This window comes from Uranotaenia lowii, chromosome 2 (genome assembly GCF_029784155.1).
Source record: "Uranotaenia lowii strain MFRU-FL chromosome 2, ASM2978415v1, whole genome shotgun sequence".
NCBI lineage: Eukaryota > Metazoa > Arthropoda > Insecta > Diptera > Culicidae > Uranotaenia > Uranotaenia lowii.
Genome location: NC_073692.1, coordinates 290,813,522 through 290,840,417, shown reverse-complemented (window position 1 = coordinate 290,840,417; position 26,896 = coordinate 290,813,522). Strand labels below are relative to the sequence as shown.

The window sequence follows — 26,896 nt, the reverse complement described above, 5'->3', positions numbered from 1 at the left end:
TATGGGAAATAAAACTCATAAAGCGGCCAAAAGATATGCGCCATTTGTCTCCGACCCATCATCCCTGGATTGTTGATCTCTCTCTCTCTTCTGATTATGGATTGCATCTGTCAGTTTTGTTCTGTTGTGGTTCACGGGAGACGGGCGGGTGACAGTTTATGGGCCCGAGCTTTTCCCGGATGCACTCTAAACAGTTAGTTTGGTAGCTCTAACTAGCTCTAGCCATACGCATCGCGATACTTTTGAAGCATCCAAACGTGTTTCGGCGTAACTGGTTTGCTGACTTCTTTATGGACCGGGCAGGATTAAGGTGACTTAATGGGATTTATTTTATGGTATATTTATCTATTCCTTGGATTTACTTTGATAGTCAAGTTTGCCATAATTTTCTGTCTAACGTTAGTTCGGGGCGGTTCAAATGTGAGAAAATTGGACATATTTTTGTATAATGGCTTTAATTGAATTAAAATTATTTCAGAAAATTCAATGATTTTTTTTTTCAAAGAAATAATTGAAAAATAAAAGGGGCAGTTTTGAAATGATAGAGTATTTTTTTATTCATATTCAAACCTCGGATTTGAAAACTTTTCCCTAAGCTTAATCTTTTCAAAATTCGGGAGTTTCAAAAGATCACATAAACGAATGCGCCTGTTCTTATATTATTATTTCGCCTAGAAATTTCATACATAGCTGGCGCCATAAAACATCTGTAAATTAATAAATAATCAGGGTTAGATCAATGAATATGCTATAAAAAAACCTATGAATTATTAATAGGTATTTTTATAGCGTTTTCATTGATCTTACCCTTCACAAAATTGGTGTGAAGAAAAATATTTTTTTATGATTTCAAAAATATACCGAAGCCAATCTTTTATTGTTGGTAATGGAACAAAATATGGAAAATATTTCAATATAGAACACCTACAAAAGAAGACTCAAAAAATTGTTTAAAAAATCTTTTCTCGTAGGGTCTTGAAAAAATAGAAACGAAACAAGAGAATAAGCAAAGCTCAAAACCAAAACATTTCTCCAAATTGAAACACGTGCGATCGGGTCCACGTGCTCCATACTAATTCGGTACGCAAACATCCATTTCTTTGCCCTAGAGAGGTTTCGGAAGCTGGATCTTCGGTTTGTTTTGACACGAACAATTCATTCTGGAGTGGTGTGAATGAGTTTTTGTTTTTCTTTCCCATTTCCCGAAGGCGGTGTTGTACGAGTGGGTAGAAAAATTAATAAAAAGGTTCCCTAACGGTGTGTTTCTTCAACACCAGAACGCATAATAATGAAGTTAGGGAAAATCAAAACGCTCGGGTATCATGGCAGCAACAACTTAATTCACGATGAATTGATTACAATCTATTTTATTATTTGAAAAAGTAAGTTATCATTTTTAGTCATTGTTGCTCGTGGAATCTGATGCCTGCACCTGTTCAAGTTCTAGTAGATATTTTAAATTCCATTTATCGCCCGGGCATCACATCGACAGACTTCGAGCCAATTCACACATTAACAGCTACTGTTTTTTTTTCATTTAGAACTTTCATACTAAATATCCTTCTTCTTTTTATACTCTTACAGTTCTGGGAAATCATCTCCGAGGAACACGGAATCGATAACACCGGTATCTACCATGGAGAATCGGATTTGCAGCTGGAGCGCGTCAGTGTTTACTACAATGAAGCCTCAGGTGAGTTTGATTTTCGTTCGATCAACAAAAATTAGGATAGAGTTCACTCATATTTTGCCGAGGAAGCGTATTTTATGTGATTTTGTAAGAACTGATTCGCTGCAACTAAATTAAAACATACCAAACACATTCATTTGAGCGCCTGTAGATAGGCCATTGAATAGGAATAAACATGATTCAGTTCAATTCAAAATGTTTAAATACAATTGAATACAGTTTGGATTTGATTACTTTTTATTTCACATTTATAAAGAAACACACAACTGGTTGGAACATATCTGGTTTACATTTTGAAGATTTTGAGAGATTATTTAGACGAAATTTGCAAATGTTTTGCAGAATTGCAGATTTTTAAGATCCATATACGCGTCTTGCGTATGCAAAAACTTCAATTTAGTAGATAAAGCAAATGTAAAATTTCTAAGCATGTTATCGTTGGAAATTTTGGGTGTAAAGGCAGTTGTGAGTGGTAGAGAAGCTGTTTATGTTCCATATTACGGTTCAATCACTACAAATTACAAGAAGTATGTGCATTAGACCGCTGCAAACTTTGTATGGAAACTTCAAATTTTTAAATTTTTACACCTCCCATAACTTTTTTGAGTGGTTTTTACTGCCAGAAAAAGCAATAACAATTTTGGAAGCGGTTTGTTCAGTCCTGAATTAACGCAACGAGATTAATTTCGTATGAAAATTTGTATGGGATAACAAAATTTTTCATTCAAAAATCACCAGAAATGTACTGAAAGTTCCAAAAAACATAACTTTGGGTTTTAAACTTTTCTTCATTGTTGCAGTACGTTTCATGTGCACAAACCATAAACCCAACTGCCGAGTCCGGAGGATTCATTTCTGTTCGAGCGTTCGGAAATCCTTCCTCAGTCGCTTACGTTCGAACTTTTCGTCGACGCAATACTCTATTATCTGACTCAATAATCGATTTCGTTCGGGGATCGAGAATATTTTTGCGCTCCGATTGCACACACACAGTCAGACGTTCATTTCGTTAAGTTCCATTCCTTCGATCATTCGATCCCATTTCTAGAAACGCTCTCGTCTCTCCCACGTTGCATTTAGCGATTTCTTTTTTTCCAAGATAATGATAGTGAGGTCACTGATTCAAGAGAGACCTCTACTGATCTGGATTAGCTTCTGATTTCACAGACAACATACGTCTTCGCTGTGAAGTCTATCAACAGTTTGTAAGTTGATAAGTTATTTAGACTCATGTTTTTCAGTACTTTTATTTCACTTTGTTCCTATTATCACTACACCAACTAGGTATTACCCCAGAATGATAGTCGATGTTAAACAAAAACAAAATTTTTGAAAATTAATATTTTGAATTTTAGCGTTTTCACTGAAATTTTAAAGCTGCCTAACCGTAGGATGAAAATAAAAAATCGTCAAAAATTTGCTTTTTTTAGCCAACAAATTTGTTTATTTATAGAATCATTGAAAAAAAATAATCATGAAATGATTGTAAGCTCTAGCGAGCAAAGTCCACCATTTTGAAAGACATTTCAATGGATTTAGATTTTTTATTTTAAAATGGTCATAACTTTTTTCATGAAAAATTTAGCAAAAATTGAGGCTCAAGAATAACCAAAACCATTAGTTAAAGACAAACTTCGTTAGCGGTTTATTTGAATTCCCTGTACGATTTAATATGCAAACATTTCTTCTTCCATACATTATGTTCATATACAATTGTGTTCGATATTTACTCTTGGTATTGAACTTACAAACATTGGCTCAGGAGGCAACTGCCCTGCCAATTCACCTATATCACAAGCCCAAAAAGTTCGGGACGCTCTTGCAACAACGCATGTCCAATAAGATGAAATTCCTTGAACAGGGTGTCGACTCATATCTGGTAATGAAATTCCCTGATTTTCCCTGATTTTCCAGTCGTTTTTCCAGAAAATTCCAGGTTTGAAAAACAACCTGAGGAAGCAACTTAAAGTTATAAAAAATATATTTCCCCCGAAAATAAACGCACAGAAAGCTTTGAGACGAGAATATTAATTTATTACGATAATTTTAATGGAAGTATTATCTGTGATATTAAACATTTTAAAATAAGTCAACCAGTTCGGATCCACTTGTAGAAATTCTGATGATTTCAGCATAACAATTTTCTCTTGCAAGATATCAGCCATCTTCTGTGCGTCTTCCAAAATTTTCCTCCGTTTCACCTCATGCGATTTTTCTTCCGCTTCTCGATGACGCTTCATCAGCTTTGTTTGATCTGATTCAAATGCTTCCTTTTTGCGGCGATCTTTTTCTTCCAAATATAGAGCATGTGAATTTCGAACTCTCTGAGTAAGTTTGTTGGAAATTTGGACTGATTTTATCCCACCAGCATAAAAAACCGCATCATAGATTTGTCGTTTAGCCACCACTGTTTCTTCACGCATATTTTCGAAGAGACATTCGGAATTTACTGAAAAACCACGTTCAACATTCGCGTTGCCATGTGAAAGACAGCAGATCATTTTGACGATGTTGAAGAATTCTGGACACTTGGCATTTGCTAGCACTCCACTCCACAAATGATCCAGTCTGCCTTTGCTACGGTAATAATTATCAAATTTATCGCCTCTGGCAATCACTCCGGAATTCTGCTGTACTGCTAAATCTCAATATAGTCAAAGTCTTCTCAAGTCGTTTTTTGGCCAATTTGGCATCGCTGCAGATAACTGCCGGATCAAGGCAAGAGGCGTCCTTGGTCAGAGGATAAGTTAATGGCGATCGCTTCATAACCTTAAGTACAATTGCCTTCAGCATTCCCTTGCATTCGATACGAAATTGCAGAACTTGCTTTTCGCTGAGGTTAGGATGTTTTTTCATTGCATTCTTAGTGTCATATCCGAGAACAATGTCTTTCGATGGTAGATGATTTTTTATTTCATTCACTTCATCCACTGTAACTTAAATTAATTTACAAAAATGTGTAAGTTTGAGTTTTTCCATTATCGCTGGAAACTGAGGTAAGATTGGTCAACATTTATCATTGAAGTGCAAGTTATGGGCGAGTTTCAAGTTATGCTCAGAAATCAAAACTGTACCAAACGATGAGCTATGATTAGAAGATGTTAACAAAGAATAAGGAAGCTAAGGTTTTCAATGGAAGAAATTTGGAAGAAGAATTGGCTTGAGAATTGAAAGTAATTCTATTCGCATTAGTCAGCTTAAATTCAAGGTTAAATCTTATAATCAAATAGGCAAAATCTAATACTATGACAAGTTCCCTAACTGCGTAAAATCGTTTTGAATGTTTAGGTAAGGCCAATCTTGTTTTAATGTCAAACATGTAGAAAATCAGATGTTTTGGAAAGAAAAGAAAAACAATCTCACCTCGGATTACGGTATTACAGAAATAATAATAATATATGTTAAACGAACCTGGTTAATATTCTTCAGCTGCTCAACCTTCACAAATCTTTCCATTATTCCTCGAACTATTTGACTCAACGAATTGTACAGAAAAGGTACCATCGGGCTGTCCGACTGAAATTCTCGTAAGAAAGGTTCCATTTCGCCTCCAACGGATACGAAGAAAGCCAATTTGACCAGAAGAAGCGGATCCTTGAGGCATGCAAAAACGTCTCGATATGAATCGGATATCGACTCTATCTTGACATTTTGAACACCTTCAACAAACTTTTTCATGTGTGGAGTGATTACTATTGCTCGCTGAGCAACGCTCACGTTTTCTAACCAACGGTGAGCGCAAAACTTTAACGGAAACACGGTACTTTTAGAATACTGTGTATACAGTGAGCAACGTACACTGAAGTAAATTTTTAAGCAGATATAAACTATGACATTTCAATTTCGTCAAATAAAATCAGGATCATTATTTTTTCCCTGATTGGTGTAAAAATTCCCTGATTTTCCCTGATGCAAATTGAATTCCCTGATTTTCCCTGATTTTCCAGGTAGTCGACACCCTGTTGAATTTGGTGGATAAGAGGTTTTGAACCCAAGAAATACAACGCTATTTTTTTCAGGGCTGCGTTATAATATAGGAAATTTGACAAAATATTTGACCGCATTTTTCATGAAATTTAAAGCTCAGAATTTTTCTGTGTGTTTAATCCACGTCTTTCGGTGAACTTACACGAAAAAATGAAAAAAGGAAACATTTACCGAAAAGCAAAGGTGTTTTTTCCACCCATCTTTATCAGTAAATTACCTTTTTTTATTCACCTAGCAAAAAGGTAAAATTAACCTTTTTCGCATTCACCTAGCATAATAGTAAATAACTCCGTTTTCCCATTTACTGATTTCAAAGGTAAATTCTACCTGGTTTGGCTGGTTTCTTGAATAGAAATAAAACAAAATTCTTTTAAGAATTGATATGAATTTAAGATAAATAAGAACTTTTACTTTACAATTATTATCGAAACAGTTAAAAAAAATTGTTGAGGCAAGATCAGGTTAACTTTGGTGCTCTAGGCTCGTGGCCATCTAAATCGGAGATCAACGTTTTGTATCGTTGCCGGATAAATACTTCTGCTTTCTTGTTCTTCTTCGCGTTCTCCCGAGTTACCATAGTTGCTGAATCCATGTGTATTGTTTTACACATTCATGCCCTTCTCCGTTCGACTAATCCGGTCAGTGTCGTAACCGGTCGACTTTCCATGCCGAAACCTCCAGTTTTCTTTGACGTTCTTTTTCACTTCACTCTTTAATTTTTCTCACCTAAAACTCGAAACTCCGCGAAAGATCCGTCTATTTCAAGCTTGCTCTATAAACTGACTCCTCTCATGTACCCATTCTTTCGAGCTACAGGATATTCTCGCACTCTCTCATCAAAGCGTTGACTGTTGAGTATTTCCCACGATACTCTCTCTTGCATGTTTTCTTTTTTGACAGAAACATCGATGTTCTTGAAATCGATCAACCAATTAAACAGGGTAGTTCACACAAACTGTTAATACTCTTAATTAATTTATTCCAATGAAATTAATATTTATTCAATCTTTTACCAATATTCTCTACAGTCAGGTCTAGCTTTTCCGGAAAGATATCTGGAGGATGTTCCGGACTAGTTCAGGAAAATAGAAATTCGTTGCAGCATTTTTGCAGCATTTTTTACTTTTCGATAGAAAAATGAGCACCTTCTGAATAGATTTGTAATCGTTTATGATGAAAATTCGTGCTGGAACCAAACAAAATCAACAAAAGCTATTGTTTCATAGATGCGGCATGCTCAGTTTGGTGAAACTTGTGAACTTATGCAATGCAAAACTCTTTTTTTTTTTTTTAAAGTTTTTAGAATGATCATTCTAAAGAAATAATATTTGGTACCTGCTCACTGGTCGGTGATTTAGTCAGATCAATTTTACACTTGAGCGCTTTTTTGGTTTTTTCTTCTATTTTCCACCCCTGGGTTCCGGAATGACGTGGAAAAAAGCTCTGTAGGCTATTCTGTAACATAAGCAAAGTATTATGACGAGAAGCTGCACAACTAAATTAATTTCAAAGAAACATTTAGCGTTTTGTCCCAATTGTACCGTTTTTTTTAGCTCAATCCAGGTCTACTTCACCTCGCTACGAAGTAAATGTACTTTTTTTTAATTTACCTTTTTCTCGGTGAATACCTTTTTTTCCAGCTCGATTCAGGCAAAATTTACCTCGCTGTAAGGTGAGTTTCACCTCGAAGTGGTAGAAATTACCTTTTTGGTTCCGACACGAGGAAGATCAACAAGAAATGTCATAAGTGATGTAACCGTCGCTGATGTTGACAAGAACTTCGCCAGCAAACATGAAATCGCATTAAAAATGATAAATCAAGTCATTAAAAACGTTACTGCGAATCGTAATTCCAACTAACGCAAATAAAAGGTCGTACAAATCGCTCCTCAAACTCGGATTAAATGGTTTAAATCGGATAGCTTAGCTTAGCTTGATTGACTACTCACATCCACCCTTAAACATTGAGCCCGAAATGCTTTATTATAAATTTTTAGTTATAAGTTAATATTGAACAATTCCGTAGAATTTCCTTAATATGCTTTTCAACTCTTTATTGGTACAACAATGATATTGAATCAAATGCATTTCGAATCCCATGGTCGCAGGCGTGGCTCAGTAGAGAATTCTACATCGCCAATGGTTGCTACTCCGTGATTGACCGAGGCCACCAATTTTGTTCAAAGGTCAAATGAATGGTGTCTGGGACTGACAACACATTCACAATGCCCAAAACTGATGCTCTCTCTTTTATCATCAATAACGGCGCCGGCCACGTCCTAGTAGTCAATAGATAGTTTGAAAAGAGGAGAAAGGGATGAAAGAAATAATTCGTGCCTTAGGACCGAGGTCACCTCTGCATCCTAGCAAATAATTTGGTTCTGGGGAGTGGGTAAAAGGATATAATCTGGAGACACTTTTGACTAGTGTGATCTGATTATTAGCATAATATTCTGCTATTCTCCTTTTTTCCTAAAGACAAAATAACTTACTGTTACAATTCAAGTTACTTAAAAGTGAATTTGAAAAATAACCTAACTTATATCCTTCATTAACAAACTCGTATCCTATACTAGAATTTCTATCTTGTCAATGAGTGGGCTCTTCATTTCAAGTAACCTCAAACAACAGAAAACCAACCTGTTACTTTTCTTTCAAAATTTAAAACAGAGCAGTTGAAAATAAATAACTGTCAAGCATGCATCTTTTTATTCAAATATGCCTATTCATACACCACGTTCGCATATCCATGTCGTATCAAAAACTGTCATGCTGATTTTCAAAGATTCATGAAGAAAAATGTTGAGCTTTGAAAGATAAATTACTAATGTTCTTTGGAACAGTAATACAAAATTTCTTCAATCTATATTATTGAGCTGAAAGCTAATCTATTTTCGATACTCTACCATAGTTTCGCTCATTTGTGTAGCATCCTAATATCTGTTCACTCTAAAATACTTGACAATACATTTATTTGTGTGCCCTTTGATGATCTTTAACACGGGCTACATAGAAAAATGGCTGCAAAACAAATAAAAAAAATGCTTGAGTCTTTTTAAAGAAAAAAAAGTAGTAATACCATTTTGAACGATTTGTTAATGATAAACACAATCAGGCGATATTTAGAAAATTAATTTGTTTGACTGTATAAATTATGAGAACTCTACGAAAGCAAAATTGAATTTATGCATGCTTCACTAGTTTTTCATTGTAAACAATTGCACCATTGAAAACCATTAATGATTCATTAAAACAAGGTTAAACAAAGCAATTTAATCCAGATCAACCAAATAAAATCATATCAAAATCATAAGTATCTGTATATATCTGAAGCTTGGAAATTTCAATATCAATTATTTTTTTGAATGAGAAGGTTTTTTATACAAATACTTAGCTTAGATCGGTGTTGTTTTGATGTTTCCGTAGAAAATCTCTCTTCGGTCGCCGGTAGGTCGTTTCAATTGCGCAGAAAAAAAAACGGTCCAAACCACTTGCTGCTCTTACAATCAACCACCTAACTCGTTCAAAACACTTCCGGTGGTAAGTCTTCCAGTAGACATCCCGTCTCTCAAACTAAGGAACGTGTTTTCGATTATTTAAACAATAAAAGTTCTATCAAAAACAATAAAATCAGAAAAATTTTCGCGGACCCGAAAAAAAAGACACTTGCGTTGCCATCCTTAAATGGTATAAATCGGATATGATCAAAAGTCCGCCATGTTTGCAGATTATGAAGACGATTTCGTTCCTTTTTTTCTCCCGCGTGGGTCAAGTGAGAGAATAGCTTTGATGTACTCTCTGCCTCTGCAACCAGCAGTGCAACCAGATTGATAAAAATCAGATAGTGTATTTGCGAGAATTGCTCATTGACAGAAGCAGCAAATTTTGTCGCTGGCAACGGTTCGCATGCGCTGAGAGAAAAAACTTGTACTCTCTTGCATTCTGCAATGCTGTTTTTTCGAGTTTCATACGATCATTCTGTAATGTAGGGGAGAATGAGGATACTTGATCCCTGGGGATACTTGATTCCTTAGCTATATCTCGAAACTGGAATGTCTTACTAAGATCAAATGTTCTAGAAAAATGTGCCAAAATGAGCAAAATAACAAAGCTTGTAGTTTTAAAAATTTTAACAAAATAATTGTTTGAGTAATTGAACTTTGTTTGAAAAACTTCACAAAATCTAACTTGAAGATCTTTTAGCATCACTTTAAAATGTTCCTTACATGAGAAAATTATGAAAAAAATATTTGTTCCAATGTATCAATCGTTCGAGCGTAAAATGAACTTCATAATGCCATATTTTCAAAGTAATGGAAAATTCTCAACTTTTTTCAGATTTTTTTTTTCTAAAATGTTGATTATGGGTACAATTGATCCCCTAGAGTTGGGTACAATTGATCCCCCTTCCAAACGGCATATTCTTCGTCTGAATTGATCGTTATGATTGCTGATTACGAGATTACTAATATTTATCCAAAAACTAATTTTTATTAAACAATTGTCTGAAGAAAAGGGCAAAAATAATTAATTTTCTCTATAAAAAATAGCGCCTTTAAGTATGCAATGTTATTAGCGTTGAGACAAAGTTATAGAATTTTCTACTTATGGTTGCTATAAGTTGTGAAATGAGAACAAACATGACCAAAATAGTCAATTAACATTCTATCTTGGGTTTTGTTTGATTTTCATACAAGGATTAGGGCTTCCTGAATAAAAGATCAAGTCTCCTTCAATAGGGGATCAAGTCTCCCCTAACTTCAGAAGAATCGCAATTTTTTTACTCCCACGAAAATGCATCTAGTTCATCAAGGGGTTCAAGTATCGTTCTAATTTTTGGAGCGTAGAAACTTGAAGTTACAAGCTATCAGAAAATGTCAAAGACAGCGAGTTGCTAAATTTTTCCAAAATGATATGGTGAAAATAAGATAAGAGGATCAAGTATCCCCACTCTCCCCTATATGTAACGTATAACAAAGTTGTTGAGAAATATAGGGGAACATGCTTATTATGCGCCACCTAAGCGAATCGCAGATCTTCTATGTATTCCACGTACAAATTGTGTTAAAAATAGGTGTAATCGTTGAAGAAAAGTGTTATCTACAAAAGCCTATGATTTTTTGTTACTCAAATTGCTATAGTTGCTTCAAAAACCTGATTTTTAAAAACCTTATTCAAAGCCTCAAAACAGAACTGTGTTGCAAATACGCGCCGCTGTGTATTCAATTCGCGCCTAGAAGCCGAAAGCAGCCGAAGACCGAAAAGACACCAATACTTACAAACACTTTGACTGAAAAGAATATTAAAATGGACTAATCAAAATTTAAATGAAAATTTAAAGGAGATTTTTCGGGCTGAATTAATAGACTGAGCCGATTTGGGGTTATTTTTGAATTTATCAAACCCTGGGGTCTTAAAAGCTTCCTTGTGATCCAAAACTCATCCATGATTTTTTGCAGAATTTTTAAGTAACGTTTACATGAGTAAATTTGAACTTTTAGGTTTGTATGGGAAAATTGAATATTTTGTACTGAAAAATCAACATTATTTTTGTTTCTTCTGTGGAACCGAGCTTGCTAATGGTTTTTGTGCCAATTTATAAATTCCTTCAAGGAAATTTTCCGCTGATAAACTTTGTTGAATATCATAACTTCGTATCTTTTTAGACAAATGCGTTATTAGCTGTTTAACATGTGTATGTCTTTTTGGATTTATAAATCATGAATTCAATTGACACCATAAAATCATAGTTTAGATTCTCCTCTATCGATGGCCAGAAAATATTGTCTTATTCGTTTTTCTCTGCTTGGTGATACCTTATTGAAAGTGTTTTGATATTTAGATCGAAATGAAGAAAAACCTAAATTTTGAAATTATCACGACACAGGGGCATTTTAAGGAAAAATTCATACTTGCCATGACCAATCACAGCATTTAAAACAAATTGGTAATATTTCGCAGGCTTAAAATGTTTCAGATTCATCAAAATAAGGGTGGCGCGTATTAGCCACATGAGGCGTTATATGAACTTTTCCCCTACCTACAAAAATGTTTGCTGGGTCGGTTCGGGGGCTCAGCAACAATAGCATAACAATACATCGCTGCAATTAAAATATGGCTCGGATTAAGCGGAAGCTCGGATAACTGGAGCTCAGATAAGCGGGGTTCTGCTGCAATTTATTTCTTTGATTTTAACATTCTCGATTTCCCGTGTTAGAGTACATGTTTGTATTATTGCTTCTATATTGTCTAACTTCAGGTGTTTTAACCAAAACGGTCTTTTCAATAAGCTTTGATGATGTAGAATTTGAGAGTAAGCGTCACTAGGATCACTATCCCGACCTTCGTTATGGTCTAGTAAAACTTGCTAACTTGTTTTTAAGTTTTTATTTATTTATTTCTTTATTTATTCAATTATTTATTTATTGTGTTTCGGGAGATATGAAAAGAAAAAAGGAAGATTGACGGGATCGTTTCACGGTAGATTGCGGAGAGTGAAGCGTATGAATTTTCGTTGAATCTTTTCGATACGATCGATTGATTTGTTTAATGAGGATTCCACACTACCGAGCAGTACTCTAAGTTAGATCGGACTAGTGCACAGAATAGAACTTTAAGGCATTGAATGTCTCTGAAATGCTTGGTTATTCTAAAAAGGAAACCGAGACATCTTGAAGCTTTAGTAGCAATGTATGCGATATGGTCTTTAAATGAAAGTTGTTGGTCGAAGCACCTGAGTCTTTAAATACGCTAACACGTGTGAGAGGTGTTTGTTGAATGTGGTAGTCGTAGAAAAATGTTGAGTGTTTCCTCGTAAATGAAATGATTGAACATTTTGTAGAATTTAGGACCATACGGTTCTCACGACACCAATTCAAAAAGGCGTCCAACTGAAGTTGTAAAAACTCTGCATCTTTGGGGGCACGGATGGTAAAGTAGAGTTTGAAATCGGCAGCGTAGGAAATATGCATACATACATCTCAGTGCGAGGTTTACGTCGTTCAGATACAATGAAAATATTAAGGGCCCTAAGTGAGATCCTTGAGGGACACCAGATGTTACGCGGAAAGGTTTAGAGGTATGGTCTCCAATTTCAACAGAAATGCTTCGACCTGAAAGGTAGGTTTCGAGCCACCGGAGTATAGGCCCACAGATGCCTAGGCGAGAGAACTTAGAAATTGCTTTTCTATGATTGATTTTGTCAAAGGCAGCGGTATAGATAGCATCGACTTGGTCGCGGGCTTGAAGCGCATTAAAAATGTATGTAGAATAGACTACTAAATTGGTGCTAGTGGATCTCTTTGGCATGAAGCCGTGTTGAGTGTCGGATATATATGACGAGCAGTTGTGGGTGAAGTATTCCAGAACAACGAGTTCGAACAATTTAGACGCTGCGCAAAGGGCAGCGATTCCGCGGTAGTTTGATATGTCAGACTTGTTTCCTTTCTTTTTGACGGGGAATAGGAGAACATGCCCTATTATACGCCACCTAAGCGAATCGCTGATTTTCTATGTATGTATGTATGTATATGTATGTATGTAGGTAATCCACCATGGGTGCACGGATTCACCGCAGTTTCGCCAACGTATGCGATTATTTGCATTCTTTAGATCAATTGTTCGGCCTATCTACAATGCAAACAACCACATACCCGACACCATGGCTTCGTATGAACTGTTATGTAATGAGTGATACGTGTATATGTATGTGTTATTTGTAGAACGATACAATCACTTTCGCAACCGTATAGAATTCATAACATTCTAGTGTTATGAATCTTCGACAGGTATTCCGCATACGTGTAGATACCTGTCCAGCTGGCAACTGAGTGACCGTTCAAAAATAATTTATAAAATAAATGAAATTGTTGAAAAATTATGAAATCTTACCACTCCGTGAACTCTTACCTTTTCATACTCAACCTTAGATCTTACCAGTTGTGTTAAAGCTATAGCTCTATTTACCGACTTATAATCCGTTTCTAAAAATATTAATGAAAAAATCATATTATATTGTGAATGATCAGTTAGGATACTCAACTGCACTTACAAATTTTAAGCTATTGAAAGCAATTAAACTTTATAATTCCAAGCTAAATGATGATAATTTTATTCTATTTGGTAAAAAATTTCTATTTAACGGTAATTCTGGTTGTTCTTATATTTGTATATACATTTAAAAAAATTCAATGAACCTTACCATTTTATGAAACCCAAATCTTATCATTTACTGCATCTACCTTATCTAACCTTTACACATCTCAAATCACAACGCAGCTTTAAACTCAACCCCATTTGTTGACCATACTCCAACCTTTTTGGAATTTTTTTTTTAATATAATGAAAATTCCAAATATTATGTTGAGTTAGGGGGCAAAACAGTTGTCATGGCTTCTGTAAAGAACCTCCAACTATGATGTTTAATTGTTAATTTAGGTTTTCTGATGACATTTTGGAATTTATCAATTGACGTGACGATTACTTTTTTCCAAATTGATCAAATACTTCAATAAAGGAAATTTACAAAAAAAAAACTCACATATTTCATAATATTGCAACATTTAAAATATAACAAATCTTAATCGAACAATGCGATAAATAGGCAACAAATGTCGGTTTAACATATATGGTTCCAAAACAAAATCACTGAGGAGCAGTGTCTTTGCTGCCAATATGTTTTAAAAAGTCATTTTGCAGTATTTCGGTTTCCTGAATACGTAGCATTTGTCAGATTTAGCATAAAGTCACTTTGAGTGATATATCGAAAAAAAATCTGTCTACCTTAGCACCAATATTTGAGTAACAATTTACTCTACAATCTTAAAAAAATATTTTTCTCTTATGATATGGAGAGCATAATAGCTCACTTTATCTTTGCATACTAGCTAAATTTTCAATTGTTAAAACATTTTTATATCTTAACCCTGTTAAAAACTAGCTGATCCCGTACGAACTCCGTTTCGTTTTTAATTTCAAATATATGATAAGTGTGTGTAAATGGTAATTGGGATGCATTTTCAATACTATATTGCATAAAATATTAAACAGTTTTTTTTGAAAGACAATATCGCGATAACAGTAAATAATTCATATGGATGACCCCTTTTTCCGATCCCTGAACCGAAATTGGGAACCTGAAATAAATTTCCTGTCTTTCAAACCTCCCGTGTACAAAATTTGATCTCAATGTGATGCGTAATCACGGCAATATAGCAAAAATAGTGAACTTTTAATATGGACGACCCCTTTTGCCGATCCTCGATCCAAAATTTTAAACTTGAAAACAATTAGTTGTCCCTTAAAACTCCCATGTGAAAATTTTTCACCTCAATCTATTGTGTATTAGCCTCAACATCGCAAAGATAGTGAAAAATTCATATGGACGACCCCTTTGGTCGATGCCTCAAAAATCTATTGCTCGTTCTTCAAAACACCCATGTGCAGATTTTCATCTCAATCCTATGCATAATGACGACAATATCGCGAAAACAGAGAAAAACTAATATGGACGACCCCTTTTTTGAACCACGATCCAAAACTTGATACCTGTAATCAATTACTTTTACTGTAAAACTCCCATGTGCTAATTTTCATTACAATCCTACGCACAATTCAGACAATATTACAAAACCTGTGAACAATAATATGGACGACCCCTTACACTGACCCCTATCAAAATTTGAAACCTGAAAACAGTAGAGCGTCCCTCAAAACTCATATGTGATAATTTTCATCTCAATCCAATGTAGAATAACGTCAATATTGCAAAAACATTAATAGGTTGATATGGACGACCCCTTTGGGCGACCCCTGATCCTAAACTATAAACCTGGAATTGATTGCTCGTCCCTCAAAACACTCATGTGCTAATTTTGCAATTGTTTATTGTTTATTATATTGGTATCATCTGACAAAGGTGGGTGTCTGAATGAATAAAACTTAAATCTAGGTTTACATAAATCGTTTTCTAGTTTCTTAGTCGTTCACTCATGCTATGCTCAATCCGTTGTTTTCATCACAATTCGATGTATAATACCGCCAATATCGCAAAAACATTCAACAGTTGATATGGACGACCCCTTTGGCCGACCTCTGACCTAAAATTCAATATCTGAAATCGATTGCTCGTCACTCAAAACTTCTATGTGGAAATTTGGTGCTAATGAACGTCCATGCCAAATTTAAGCTCTCTAGCTCTTAAGACGGCTGTGTCTATAGAGGACAAACAAACAAACAAACAAACAAACATACAGAAAATTGCTTTTTATTTATATAGATGATGATGTTTTATAGTGCTTCAGTATGGTGTTCGATTATTTACACACGAAAATAAATTATATTTTGGAATTTTTCCTAAAAAATCTTTAAAATTATTTTACATTTATACGCCTGCAATTAATTGACAAAAAAAATGTGGAAATAAGTTTTATACCAGGCGGAATTGGGCGGAATCACCCTAGCACGAAGTGAACAATTACTCAATCCGAATGTCAAATTTGGAACTCGCAGTATCTATTCGAAGTCGTAGTAATTATCCAACAGCACCTATTACGTGTCTTTTAAGCAAATTTAGTTCAAATGATTCCTAACAGCAACGTTCTATCGGGCACATGAAACCATTAGCAACCGGACATTTAGCTAAATGAACAAAGTACCCACCCGAATAAAATGGGAAAGAACAGTAAAGAAAAAAACCCACTAGGTATAACTGGTGATGAATTTTTAAAAATCATTGATTGCTGCGATCAAACCATCGTGTGGGTGGAGTAAAGAAAAATAAAACATTGAGCGTTTAATTGGAAGGTAGCTCTTTCCGTATTCTTCGTTAAAATATTTCGTGTCCTTCTATACAAATCTTTAGAAAACACTTTTTTAGAAGCTCGAATAAGGAAATGAAAAGTGGAAAATTCCAATAGTATTAAGGAACGAGCTCACCGGATTCTCTGTTTTGTTGAATTCCGCCGCTCGCGCGCTTTTGGCTGCTGATTTGCTTGCAATCGATTGGCTTCATCATCCGATTTCTTCACAATTTTTGCACACATTTCAACACAACTTTGTTTCTTTAATTACTATGCTTCTCAAATAGATTAGAAGAATAGCAATATCTTCATTTAGCACATGATGAACATAGTTTATGCTTTCTTTTCCCATTCTGTTGTACTTTATTTCAATTTCACATGAGAAGCAACCATAAACGACCGAGAAAGACACAATTCCAGCCACAAATCACACGAGTACTTTTAAATTCACTAGTACCAATTCTTCAATTTTTTTAATTTTATCCTTGAAACATTACCCAAATCACCAAGTATATCAATGAGAAAGAAAAAATGCAGCGCACGAGAAACCCGAAAAAAAAACGCGTCGGCACCTGAACAAGGCCTACTTGGAACTGGGCTGATTTTCTATGTATTCCACGTACAAATTGTGTTAGAAATGGGTGTAATCGTTGAAGAAAAGTGTTTTCTATAAATGCCTATGATTTTTCATTACTCAAATTGCTATAGTTTCTTCAAAAACTTGATTTTTAAAAACCATATTCAAAGCCACAGAACAAAACTGTGTTGCGAATATGCCCCGCTGTGTATTCAATACGCGCCTAGCAGCCGAACACACCCGAGAGCAGCCGAAGACCGAAAACACACCAATACTTACAGACACTTTGACTGAAAAGAAAATCAAAATGGACTAATATAAATTTAACAAAACTGAAAAGTAGATTTTTTGAGCTGAATTATCGCCCAAAATATGGTTTTAGACTTTTTGTTCATTTTCAATGAAAATTGGCCTTTTTCATAAATTAATGCTATTTTCAGCCTACTACGATTGGCGCGTTATAACGAGCGCATGGGCCGTGATAGAACGTACCCATGAAAAGCATACCTTAGCGAGTTCAGTATGATTTTTTAGCATAAAATCATTATTTAGATTCTACTCTATCGATGTGTCAGAAAATATTGTCTTATTCGTTTTCCTCTGCTTGGTGACACCTTATTAAAAGTGTTTTGAAATTTAGATCGAAATGAAGAAAAACCTGAATTGTGAAATTATTACGACACAGGGGCATTTTAAAGAAAAATTCATACTTGCCATGACTAATCACAGCATTTAAAACAAATTGGTTATATTTTGCAGGCTTAAAATGTTTCAGATTCTTCAAAACAAGGGTGGCGCGTATTAGCCACATGGGGCGATATATGAACTTTTCCCCTACATAGGATTCCTTTCAAACGTCTGGGAACACGCCGGAGTGAAAGGTGAAAAATATGGGCTAAGGCAGGTGGTACCACTGTTGTGCATGTTTTGTGCATCCGGGCCATTTTTTGTTCTTTAATAAAGTTACGTCAATTAACTTTATAGTTGAACATGTTGAATATGACTTTCCAGCCTAAATATGTCGGCATTGAAACATTAAATTCACCCGCTACTGGAGGTTCACCCCATGGGTCGTAATAACGACCCTATGAAAACAATACGGTAGTGAGTTTTGAAATGGGCGAATACGCCAAATGCAAACAAATGGAGTTATCAGCTGGGTGTAAAAGTATGTTTGGAGACCTATAGTTTGATTGTAAAAAGTTATCTGAAGGATATTCGATTTTCAAGAAATAAAGAAAACAAAATAATATTTTTTTCTGGGAGCTTATGGAGCTGTAGTACTTTGATTCTCCAAACCGGTGATGCTGGCGCATTCGCCGTATTCAAAATTCGCTACCGAATTCATTACCATGAAAACATTGTTGAACATTATAGATTCGTTTTGACTCGTTTGAAAAAAAATGTCATTTAAAAAATCCCAGCTGGAAAGGAGGAGGATGAAGGATACTAAAAAAATTGAAACGAGTGCACTTATTTTTCACCTTTAATTTGCCATGAAGCGTGGAAAAATCACATAATTTAAATCGGAGATCCGTGATCTTTAAAATGCATTTCGGGTCGCAATTACGACTCACAGCTGTTACGAGGTTAACATGAATGACTTCCATGTACCTACCTAATAGAAATCTCTTTTTCAAGTTGGATTTTCGAAAAGCTAAATGTCACCGTGTCCTCAGAGGCTCTTCTGATTTTGCTCTTACAAAACTAAATCAGCATAACCATAACCACGTGTTTTTTAAATCCTCGTTCGAACTTTTACTACGCATTGTTTCATCACATTTGAACTTTATTTACAGTGGTAACTGGCAACAAAAAATTGTAAGAAAATTGACGTTTAATTTTAATCCAAAAAATTTATGTTGTAAAAATCATATAAAGGTGCACTGTGCACGAATTGAATAAGCAATACAAATTTCAATGAAATCAAGTTGACAACTTGTTGAGCATATTTCATGTAATGAGTATTTTCAACACTGGACTTATGATTAATTTTTTCCCTTCTCGATTACTTCCGTTTGCAGCCGTGTCTCGTTCGTCAGGAGGCAAGTATGTACCACGTGCCGTTCTGTTGGATCTGGAACCCGGTACTATGGAGGCGGTCCGTTCCGGGCCGTACGGAAAGCTGTTCCGTCCCGATAACTTCGTTTTCGGACAGTCCGGTGCCGGCAACAACTGGGCCAAGGGTCACTACACCGAGGGTGCCGAGCTGGTCGATGCGGTGCTAGATGTGGTGCGCAAGGAGTCCGAGAACTGTGACTGTTTGCAGGTGAGATTGAGACAAATTTGTTTCAAGGAGGAATTGCTTTACTGAAGGTTGATCGCTTTTTTATAGGGATTCCAATTGACCCACTCGCTTGGAGGTGGTACTGGATCCGGTATGGGAACGCTGCTGATTTCGAAGATCCGTGAGGAATATCCTGATAGAATCATGAACACTTACTCGGTTGTGCCTTCGCCTAAGGTGTCGGATACAGTTGTGGAACCTTACAACGCTACGCTGTCGATTCATCAGCTGGTGGAAAACACCGATGAGACCTACTGTATCGACAACGAAGCCCTGTACGATATCTGCTTCCGTACCTTGAAGGTGCCGAACCCAAGCTACGGCGATCTGAACCATCTGGTCTCGTTGACCATGTCCGGTGTGACCACTTGTCTACGTTTCCCTGGACAATTGAATGCCGATCTGCGCAAGTTGGCCGTCAACATGGTTCCATTCCCACGTCTGCACTTCTTCATGCCCGGATTTGCTCCGTTGACTTCTCGTGGATCGCAACAGTACCGCGCCCTGACAGTCCCAGAACTGACCCAGCAGATGTTCGATGCTAAGAACATGATGGCAGCCTGTGATCCACGTCATGGACGTTACCTGACTGTTGCCGCCGTATTCCGAGGCCGCATGTCGATGAAGGAAGTCGACGAACAGATGCTGGCCGTTCAGAACAAGAACAGCAGCTACTTCGTCGAATGGATCCCTAACAACGTCAAGACTGCCGTCTGTGATATTCCTCCAAAGGGTCTGAAGATGTCCTCCACCTTCATCGGAAACACCACTGCCATCCAGGAACTGTTCAAGCGTATCTCCGAGCAGTTCTCCGCTATGTTCCGCCGAAAGGCTTTCTTGCATTGGTACACTGGCGAAGGTATGGATGAGATGGAATTCACCGAAGCTGAGAGCAACATGAACGATCTGGTGTCCGAATATCAGCAGTACCAGGAAGCGACGGCCGATGACGAATTCGAACAGGAAGAAGTCGCTGACGAAATGGAAGGCGAATGCGTCTAAACCACGGATGCTCCAAATCGAACGCTGGTTGTCGAGAAGCATTTTACTATTTATTATTTTAGTTAGAACAAATCGAATGCCGATGTTTTATTAGAAAACAAGCCGAAGAAATAGTCTCAACAGGAAGTTAACTGCATCCCTTTAACAACATTTACCACACAGTCAGATCTCAACACCCCTACTAATTGAATGATATCTTTCGGAATACAATGCTTATCAAAAACATTTCTAAAACAGTAAATTCACCTTTTCTCTTAAACTACAATCATCAAATGAAGAAAAACTAACTATAGTTGTGTAAGAATAGAATCTGCGAGAACGAGTGTGAGATTTAGTGTTAACATTTAAATTTTGGGCCCAAGTCGCAGTATTTTTACGAGCCTAGACCCGGTTTTTTCTACACCGAAACAACGAAAAACTCTGTATTGGACCTGCAGGAAAAATGCAACCACTTTGAAGCAATATTTCTAAGGGAAAGAAATACCTCTTACAAAGCTGACTCACGAGCGCCTTTTTCCTTCTACACAAGTTCCAACCTGTAAAACTCGAAGAAGTCGTGAACAGGTCAAGGAAAAATACTGTTCTTTAGGCCCAACATATTATAAAGAGTCTAAGCAGAAGAGAGGAACTCAACTTATATAAGAGCTGCCAATTGATGAAGGTTCTGATAGTGGATAGATGGAAAAGTACGTTAATTACTCACTCATTTAGCAATATACCCAAAGATTTGAACGAAACAAAACACGTTTGGCCCCATTGGAGTATTTAAAGAATAAAATCGGTTTCAAAATTAGCCAACCGAAACAGTGCATAAGTAGTGTATCTTTTGTATCTATAACTTTAGAGGCAATGATGTGTTGCAATACAAAAATTTTTGCAGGAAAACAAATCTATCGTTTTGAAACGTATCGCTTTCTGTCTTCTGATATTTATTGCAAAACGTTTGATTATTTAAAGAAGGTATACCTTTAGAGACGTGACGATACGCGTACCAGTGATCAATCGAGAAGCAAAAACAGGGATCCGATTGTTTTGTGTTAGAGCTGGCTGAAATCGTTGAATCATCTTCCTTTAAATCGTAAGTTAGCGATACACAACGTAAGCAAATTACCTACTACCTACTAATAACTTTGACAGTGGACCAAACAAGAAATATCAGAAATCAGAGAGACCAGACTAGAACGTTAAGACCAAAATGAGAAACGATAAACATGTATTTTGTATTTATTTGTAAGTGTTTGGTTTTATTTTTTGCTCGATGACAATCCTTGTATGGCAATTTAAATATTGTAGAATGGTCTGGAAAATTATTGTTTTCCAAAATTCAAACCTCGGGGCTGAAACTGTTCCTTGCCCTGCCAGAAAACATCAACTCAATATTCAACTTATTTAGCCAATCTATCGGGTTGGTGTGGGGCTTCTCAAAATTTATTTTTGGCCTGAATTTTTAAGCATGTACATTAGCCTAGCTTAATTTGAACGTTTTTTCCAAGATCAAAGGAGATGTCATGTGCGGTTTTTGATCTGATATTTATCTGTCCCATAGCAAGGGAAGAATGGGAATACTTGATTCCTTTTTTTTTATTTTGTTCATATCTATTTAGAAGATGAAAATCCCGTACAAAAGAAAAGTGGGTCTAAAAATTGTGGTATTTTGAAAGATAAAGGAGACTAATTCCTTTTATCAGGGTGCCCTAAGCTTTGACAAAAATCTAAAGATAAAAGTTCCGTTGACTGTTTTTGCCATATTAGTTTTCATTTCACATTTTATAAGTGTCAGACAAAAAGAAATCTAAAACTTTGTCTACTACCCTATATTCATTGCATACTTAAAGGCGCAATTTTCAAATTTTCAAATAAATGCACTTTTTTGAGCTCTTTTTATCTGGAAGTTATTCGATAAATATAAGTAATTGATTAAATATTTATGATTGCGTGCTTAGTCATGATAAACATCTATTCAGGAGAAAAATATATCCTTATGATCTCGAGAGATCAAGTTAACTCATGACATACATTTTGGAAAATCTTTTCTTAAAAAAATGTGCTTTGCTTTGAAAATTTGGCATTAAGAAGTTCATGTTATACTCTAACGATTGACATATGTGAATAAATATTTTTATTATATTTTTTTTCGTATGGGAACCATTTGAAAGTGAGAAGAAAAAAAAATCGAGTCCCATTTTGTTAGATTTGTCAAACAGGTTATTTGTTTTGTCCTATTTGCCTTATTTTTTTTTTTGAAAATTTGATCTATGTGTGTGGGTCAAGAACGGACGTGTAGGTGTATAGACACATTATCCCGAAGCAACGGGTCAGTCTCAACGCAGCAGCCTGCCAGGCGGGCCACCGCGTCCGTCATTTGATTGAATGTGGCTTGGTGGGTGATCTCAAGTGCTAGTCTAAGTTGCACACTATGTAAGACATTCCAGTTTCGAAATATAGGAATCAAGTTTACCTAAAACACAGCTTTAAATTCAAATTTCAAGAAAAACTGACATATAAGAAGATGCTCAGAGCAGAACTCTTATCAGGCACAACTTCTAAATGCGTTTAAAACAATCTATTGAGCCCGGTTATGATGAAGTAAAAAATATAAAATTGAAAAAGGAGAAAATGGGTCCATTGTAAATGTATCATCGTAATTTGAACTTTTGGGAAAAGATCGATGAATTTAATGTGAAAAACATGAGAACTTCTCTTGTCGTAGAATGTAATACATGGGCCCTAGAGTGACGCAAGGTTTGGATTCGAATTCCACTGGGGTACGGCGAATGTTTTTTTGCATGCTTTCCAACTTTCATGAGCATCTGTTCTGTTTCCAAAAATTTCGAATTAGATACGATAATACATAGATTCAACACTTAATTTTGATTGAATGAATGTTTGAGTCAATCATTCTCAGTGAGAATTTCTCACATGATTTAATCGAAAAAGGAAAAATAATCCTATTCAGCAAGACTTTAACTCCGGGGGATTTTTCATCCCTAATACAGTGAACCTCTGATTCAAAAAATAAGAGTTGATTGAAAATAAACTTATCGCAAATTTGGATTCAGAGCACCGCTCAAGTCAGAATCAGTTCTGAAAATAGCTGCTTCTTGCTACCGCGAAAAGAGGTAAATTTTGTAAGTTTAAATTTTAATATATTTTTTATAGTTAGATATAATTATTGCATTTTTCAAGAAAACAACAACAAACTCAACCATCATCACATTTCCTTGCTATCAGGAATTCGGACACCATATAAATGAAAGCAATTTTTAATATCCTGTTAAAAATGTTTACACAATCTCTGCTACCATGGTCAAAACTATTTTATAGGATAAACTCATGTTTCGTACATTTTTTCCAAAATTTTTTTCCTAAAACCTCATTGCAATAAGTCTTTATAGAACTGGCAGTGCTGTTCGAATGCTTCATTTGTTGCATACCCAAAGGCGATTTATTATGAAGGTGTTCTTATGATATGAAATTTATTGCATACCTTTCAGGCGCTTTTCGCTCCCCTCCGTCTGTTGGAAAAACGCAAATGACACATTCCTCCGTGACGTGAAATCGCTATTCCGGACTTTTCTGAACTGTTATCAAGCTAGAAGTCAATCAATTTACTTGAAAATGAAAAAATAGGAAAAAACGGTTGCAAATTGAGTTTCCTTCAAAATAAATATAATATGGTCATTAATAAAACTAAGTTATTTGTGTTGTGGTTGTGATCGATGACTTTAGTGACGTGAATTTGCTTGTATACCATTTACCCGAAAACCATTGCCCAGAATGAATTTTTCCCAGAATGACAAACACCCGAAATCAAACCCCAGAATGAACCATTTCCCAGAAAAAAAATTCTCCAGAATGCACCATTTCCCAGAATGGAACATTTCCCAGAATGGCACAAATCCCAGATTTTTTCCTCTATTTTTTTTTATTTGCTTTTTTTCCTAATGAATTCTTGTAAATTTCATATGATTCGAAATTCATTTTTTCAAAATGATTTTATAAATGAAACTACAACTTTGAAATTTTCCAACTAAATTTATTTTACAACCAATATTGTGCTTTGTTTATGGTTTGGTACTTTAATTGATTCAATGCTAGCCATGGTCCTTTGAAAAAAAAAAACCGTTTTGGTTTTCGACTCCTCACGCTGCGCGTTCGAACTTGAAAGACGTTTTGTCCTTCACGCTATAGTGTGGCGGACGGGGCTAAGGGATCACCCCTAGCTTTCACGTAGACCTAGGAAGCCCCGGCAGATCTAGACCAATGTCTTAGGGCCGCCGCTTCCGACGGCGGGTCGGCGGCCACCTCGGATTTGGGAGCTTCGGCGGCTTTGTGCCACCTCTGTCCCTTCATCCTCGTTGGTTGCGGCTTTGCCGCGAAAGAATAGTATTATGAGAATCCAATTTTTGTGGAAAAATCTATTTTAATTTTATGAATTTCAGGTTAGATAAATATATTAAATTTTCTGGGAAATGGCAATTCTGGCGAAAATTTTTCTGGGAAATGGTTCATTCTGGTAATGTTTTTTCTGGGAAATGGTTCATTCTAGGAAAAAAAAACTCTGGTAAATGGTGCATTCTGGGCAAAAAAAATCTGGGGAAGTGGATTTCTGGTGATTTTTCATTCTGGGCAATGGTTTTCGGGGAAATGGAGTACAACTCGTGAATTTACGCTAGAATTGACCATTTTTGACTTCAGTGCCTACATATCACCTTGATTTCCTATTCTCTGTGGAAATGAATATAAGGTTTTCGAATGAGTTGTAGAAAAAACAATTTTCCACAATTTGAAGTGTTTGTGAAGTGTCCACAATTCCATATTTTGTAGTATTTTTTATCCCTCAATGTATGCATCAGATTTACGCTTTTTCCTTAAAAACATATGTAAAATTTCATTCGAACAAAATTTAAAATTACTGCAATTGGGGCTTTATGTGTAATGACATCCGAAATGAATAAAAAACTATAAATTTATGAACATTTTCATTTGATTTTTCATTGATAACAGAGTTTGTTGCAACTTACCCCTTTTTCTTAGTAGGGTGAAAATCGCATGTTTTTGTAAATTTAAAAATAACTGGTGAAACCAATAATTTTTCTGACTACGTCAATTTGGTGTCCCATCAACCTTAAAACCTTTGATGGACAAGAGGTATGATTATCTGTGGACATAAACATTTAAGAAGCCATAGAAGTTGAAAAATGTTGCATGTTGCCCCAGTTGACGGTATCTTTTCCTAACCTTTTCCATATTTCGACTGGCACTTTGACAGCAACATATTGAGGAATTATACGTTAAAATTACTACTATCTCTCACAGTTTTGAAAAATAAGCCAAAAACATTTTTTTCCATTATTTTTTTTTTCATTTGAATATTGCAAATTATTTTTTATCAACTAAATTATGTTCGATTTGAAAAAAATCCGACCATCTGAAGGGTCAAAACAGCTTTCAGAGCATATTTCCATTAAAAAAAATTACAAAAAGAGAAATCAAATTTCGTGACGTAAATTCACTCATTCGCGCTGCTGTAACTTAGCTGGATTCCAACCAGAATCGTCTCATCATTTTCAATGAACATTTTATAAAATGTCTAAGTTCTCCCGTAAAATATAAAAAAGTTTCCTTTTTTTGTGACATGAATGCCTTCATTTGAGACTGTTTTTGTTCGCTTTTTAGAAAAAAATCTTTTTTCAACACAATGAAGTAGTATTTGTTGGCTTTAAACGTATTCAAAATATTTCCAAAACAAATCAATCCATATATTTTAATTTATTAATTTCATAGGTTGTCAACCTTTACACCTTTGCTGACAAAAAAAAATGTCAAATATATGTAAAACATGCATATTTTTTTTCTTTTTCTTAGTTAGTTTTGTGTGATTTGAATTATCAAAATTATCGACAAGCTCGAGATTTTTTGATACGCAAACGGATAAAATCACTTGTGAGCGGTACAAGCGCGTGGAATGTGTCAAATGACCCATTACAGCGTTGCGTCACATAATTTGGAAAAACTTTTTTTTAATAATTTTGGTAATAACATTAAAATGTTGAAATTTCACCAGATAAACTTTATATCACCGTACTTTGCACAAGTTAACCATTCACTTGCAGTCAACAAAAACAGTGATTTTCAAGATAAAGCCATTTTCAAGATAATAAAGATTTCTGCTCTGTTAGATGACGAGGTTTAACAAGATTTTGTGTAATGATCTTAAATATATAAAAATGGAGGCATAGATATGTGCAAACACGAATAACTATTGAAGGGTTAACCCGATTTGCATACAATTTTTTTGTTATATTCGTCTTTGCGCGAAGAAAAACACAACGGAGAGATAATTTCGAAAATGTGTTTCTCGAACTTGATAATTAATTTTTATTTTTCATTCGCGTCAAATAAAAGTCATGACACCCAATTTCGATAATTTTTTTTCTTTCAAAACACCCAGAGTAGGAAGGCGCCAAAAGCAATTAAGGCTTACTGATGCTCATCTATCTCTATGTAGCAACTTTTGTCGCCCATTTTCATTGTCACTGTACTCTTCACGT

At 35.5% G+C, this 26,896-nt stretch overlaps 1 protein-coding gene across 1 annotated transcript; it reads left to right on the top strand.

The window, feature by feature from the left end:
• Positions 1-1,584: 1,584 nt before the first annotated feature.
• Positions 1,585-21,576, top strand: LOC129740928 (tubulin beta chain-like). Its single transcript, XM_055732573.1, has 3 exons — positions 1,585-1,693; positions 19,078-19,322; positions 19,389-21,576. Exons 2-3 carry the CDS (start codon positions 19,146-19,148, stop codon positions 20,340-20,342), a joined length of 1,131 nt encoding a protein of 376 aa, XP_055588548.1. The 5' UTR covers positions 1,585-1,693; positions 19,078-19,145; the 3' UTR covers positions 20,343-21,576.
• Positions 21,577-26,896: the final 5,320 nt, after the last annotated feature.

What these genes read in the sequence shown, in the direction of transcription:
- LOC129740928 (XM_055732573.1), top strand. Translation starts at nt 19,146, where the DNA reads ATGGAGGCGGTCCGTTCCGGGCCGTACGGAAAGCTGTTCCGTCCCGAT. An exon ending in AGAACTGTGACTGTTTGCAG is followed by an intron (nt 19,323 to 19,388) that starts GTGAGATTGAGA and finishes GCTTTTTTATAG; the next exon opens with GGATTCCAATTGACCCACTC.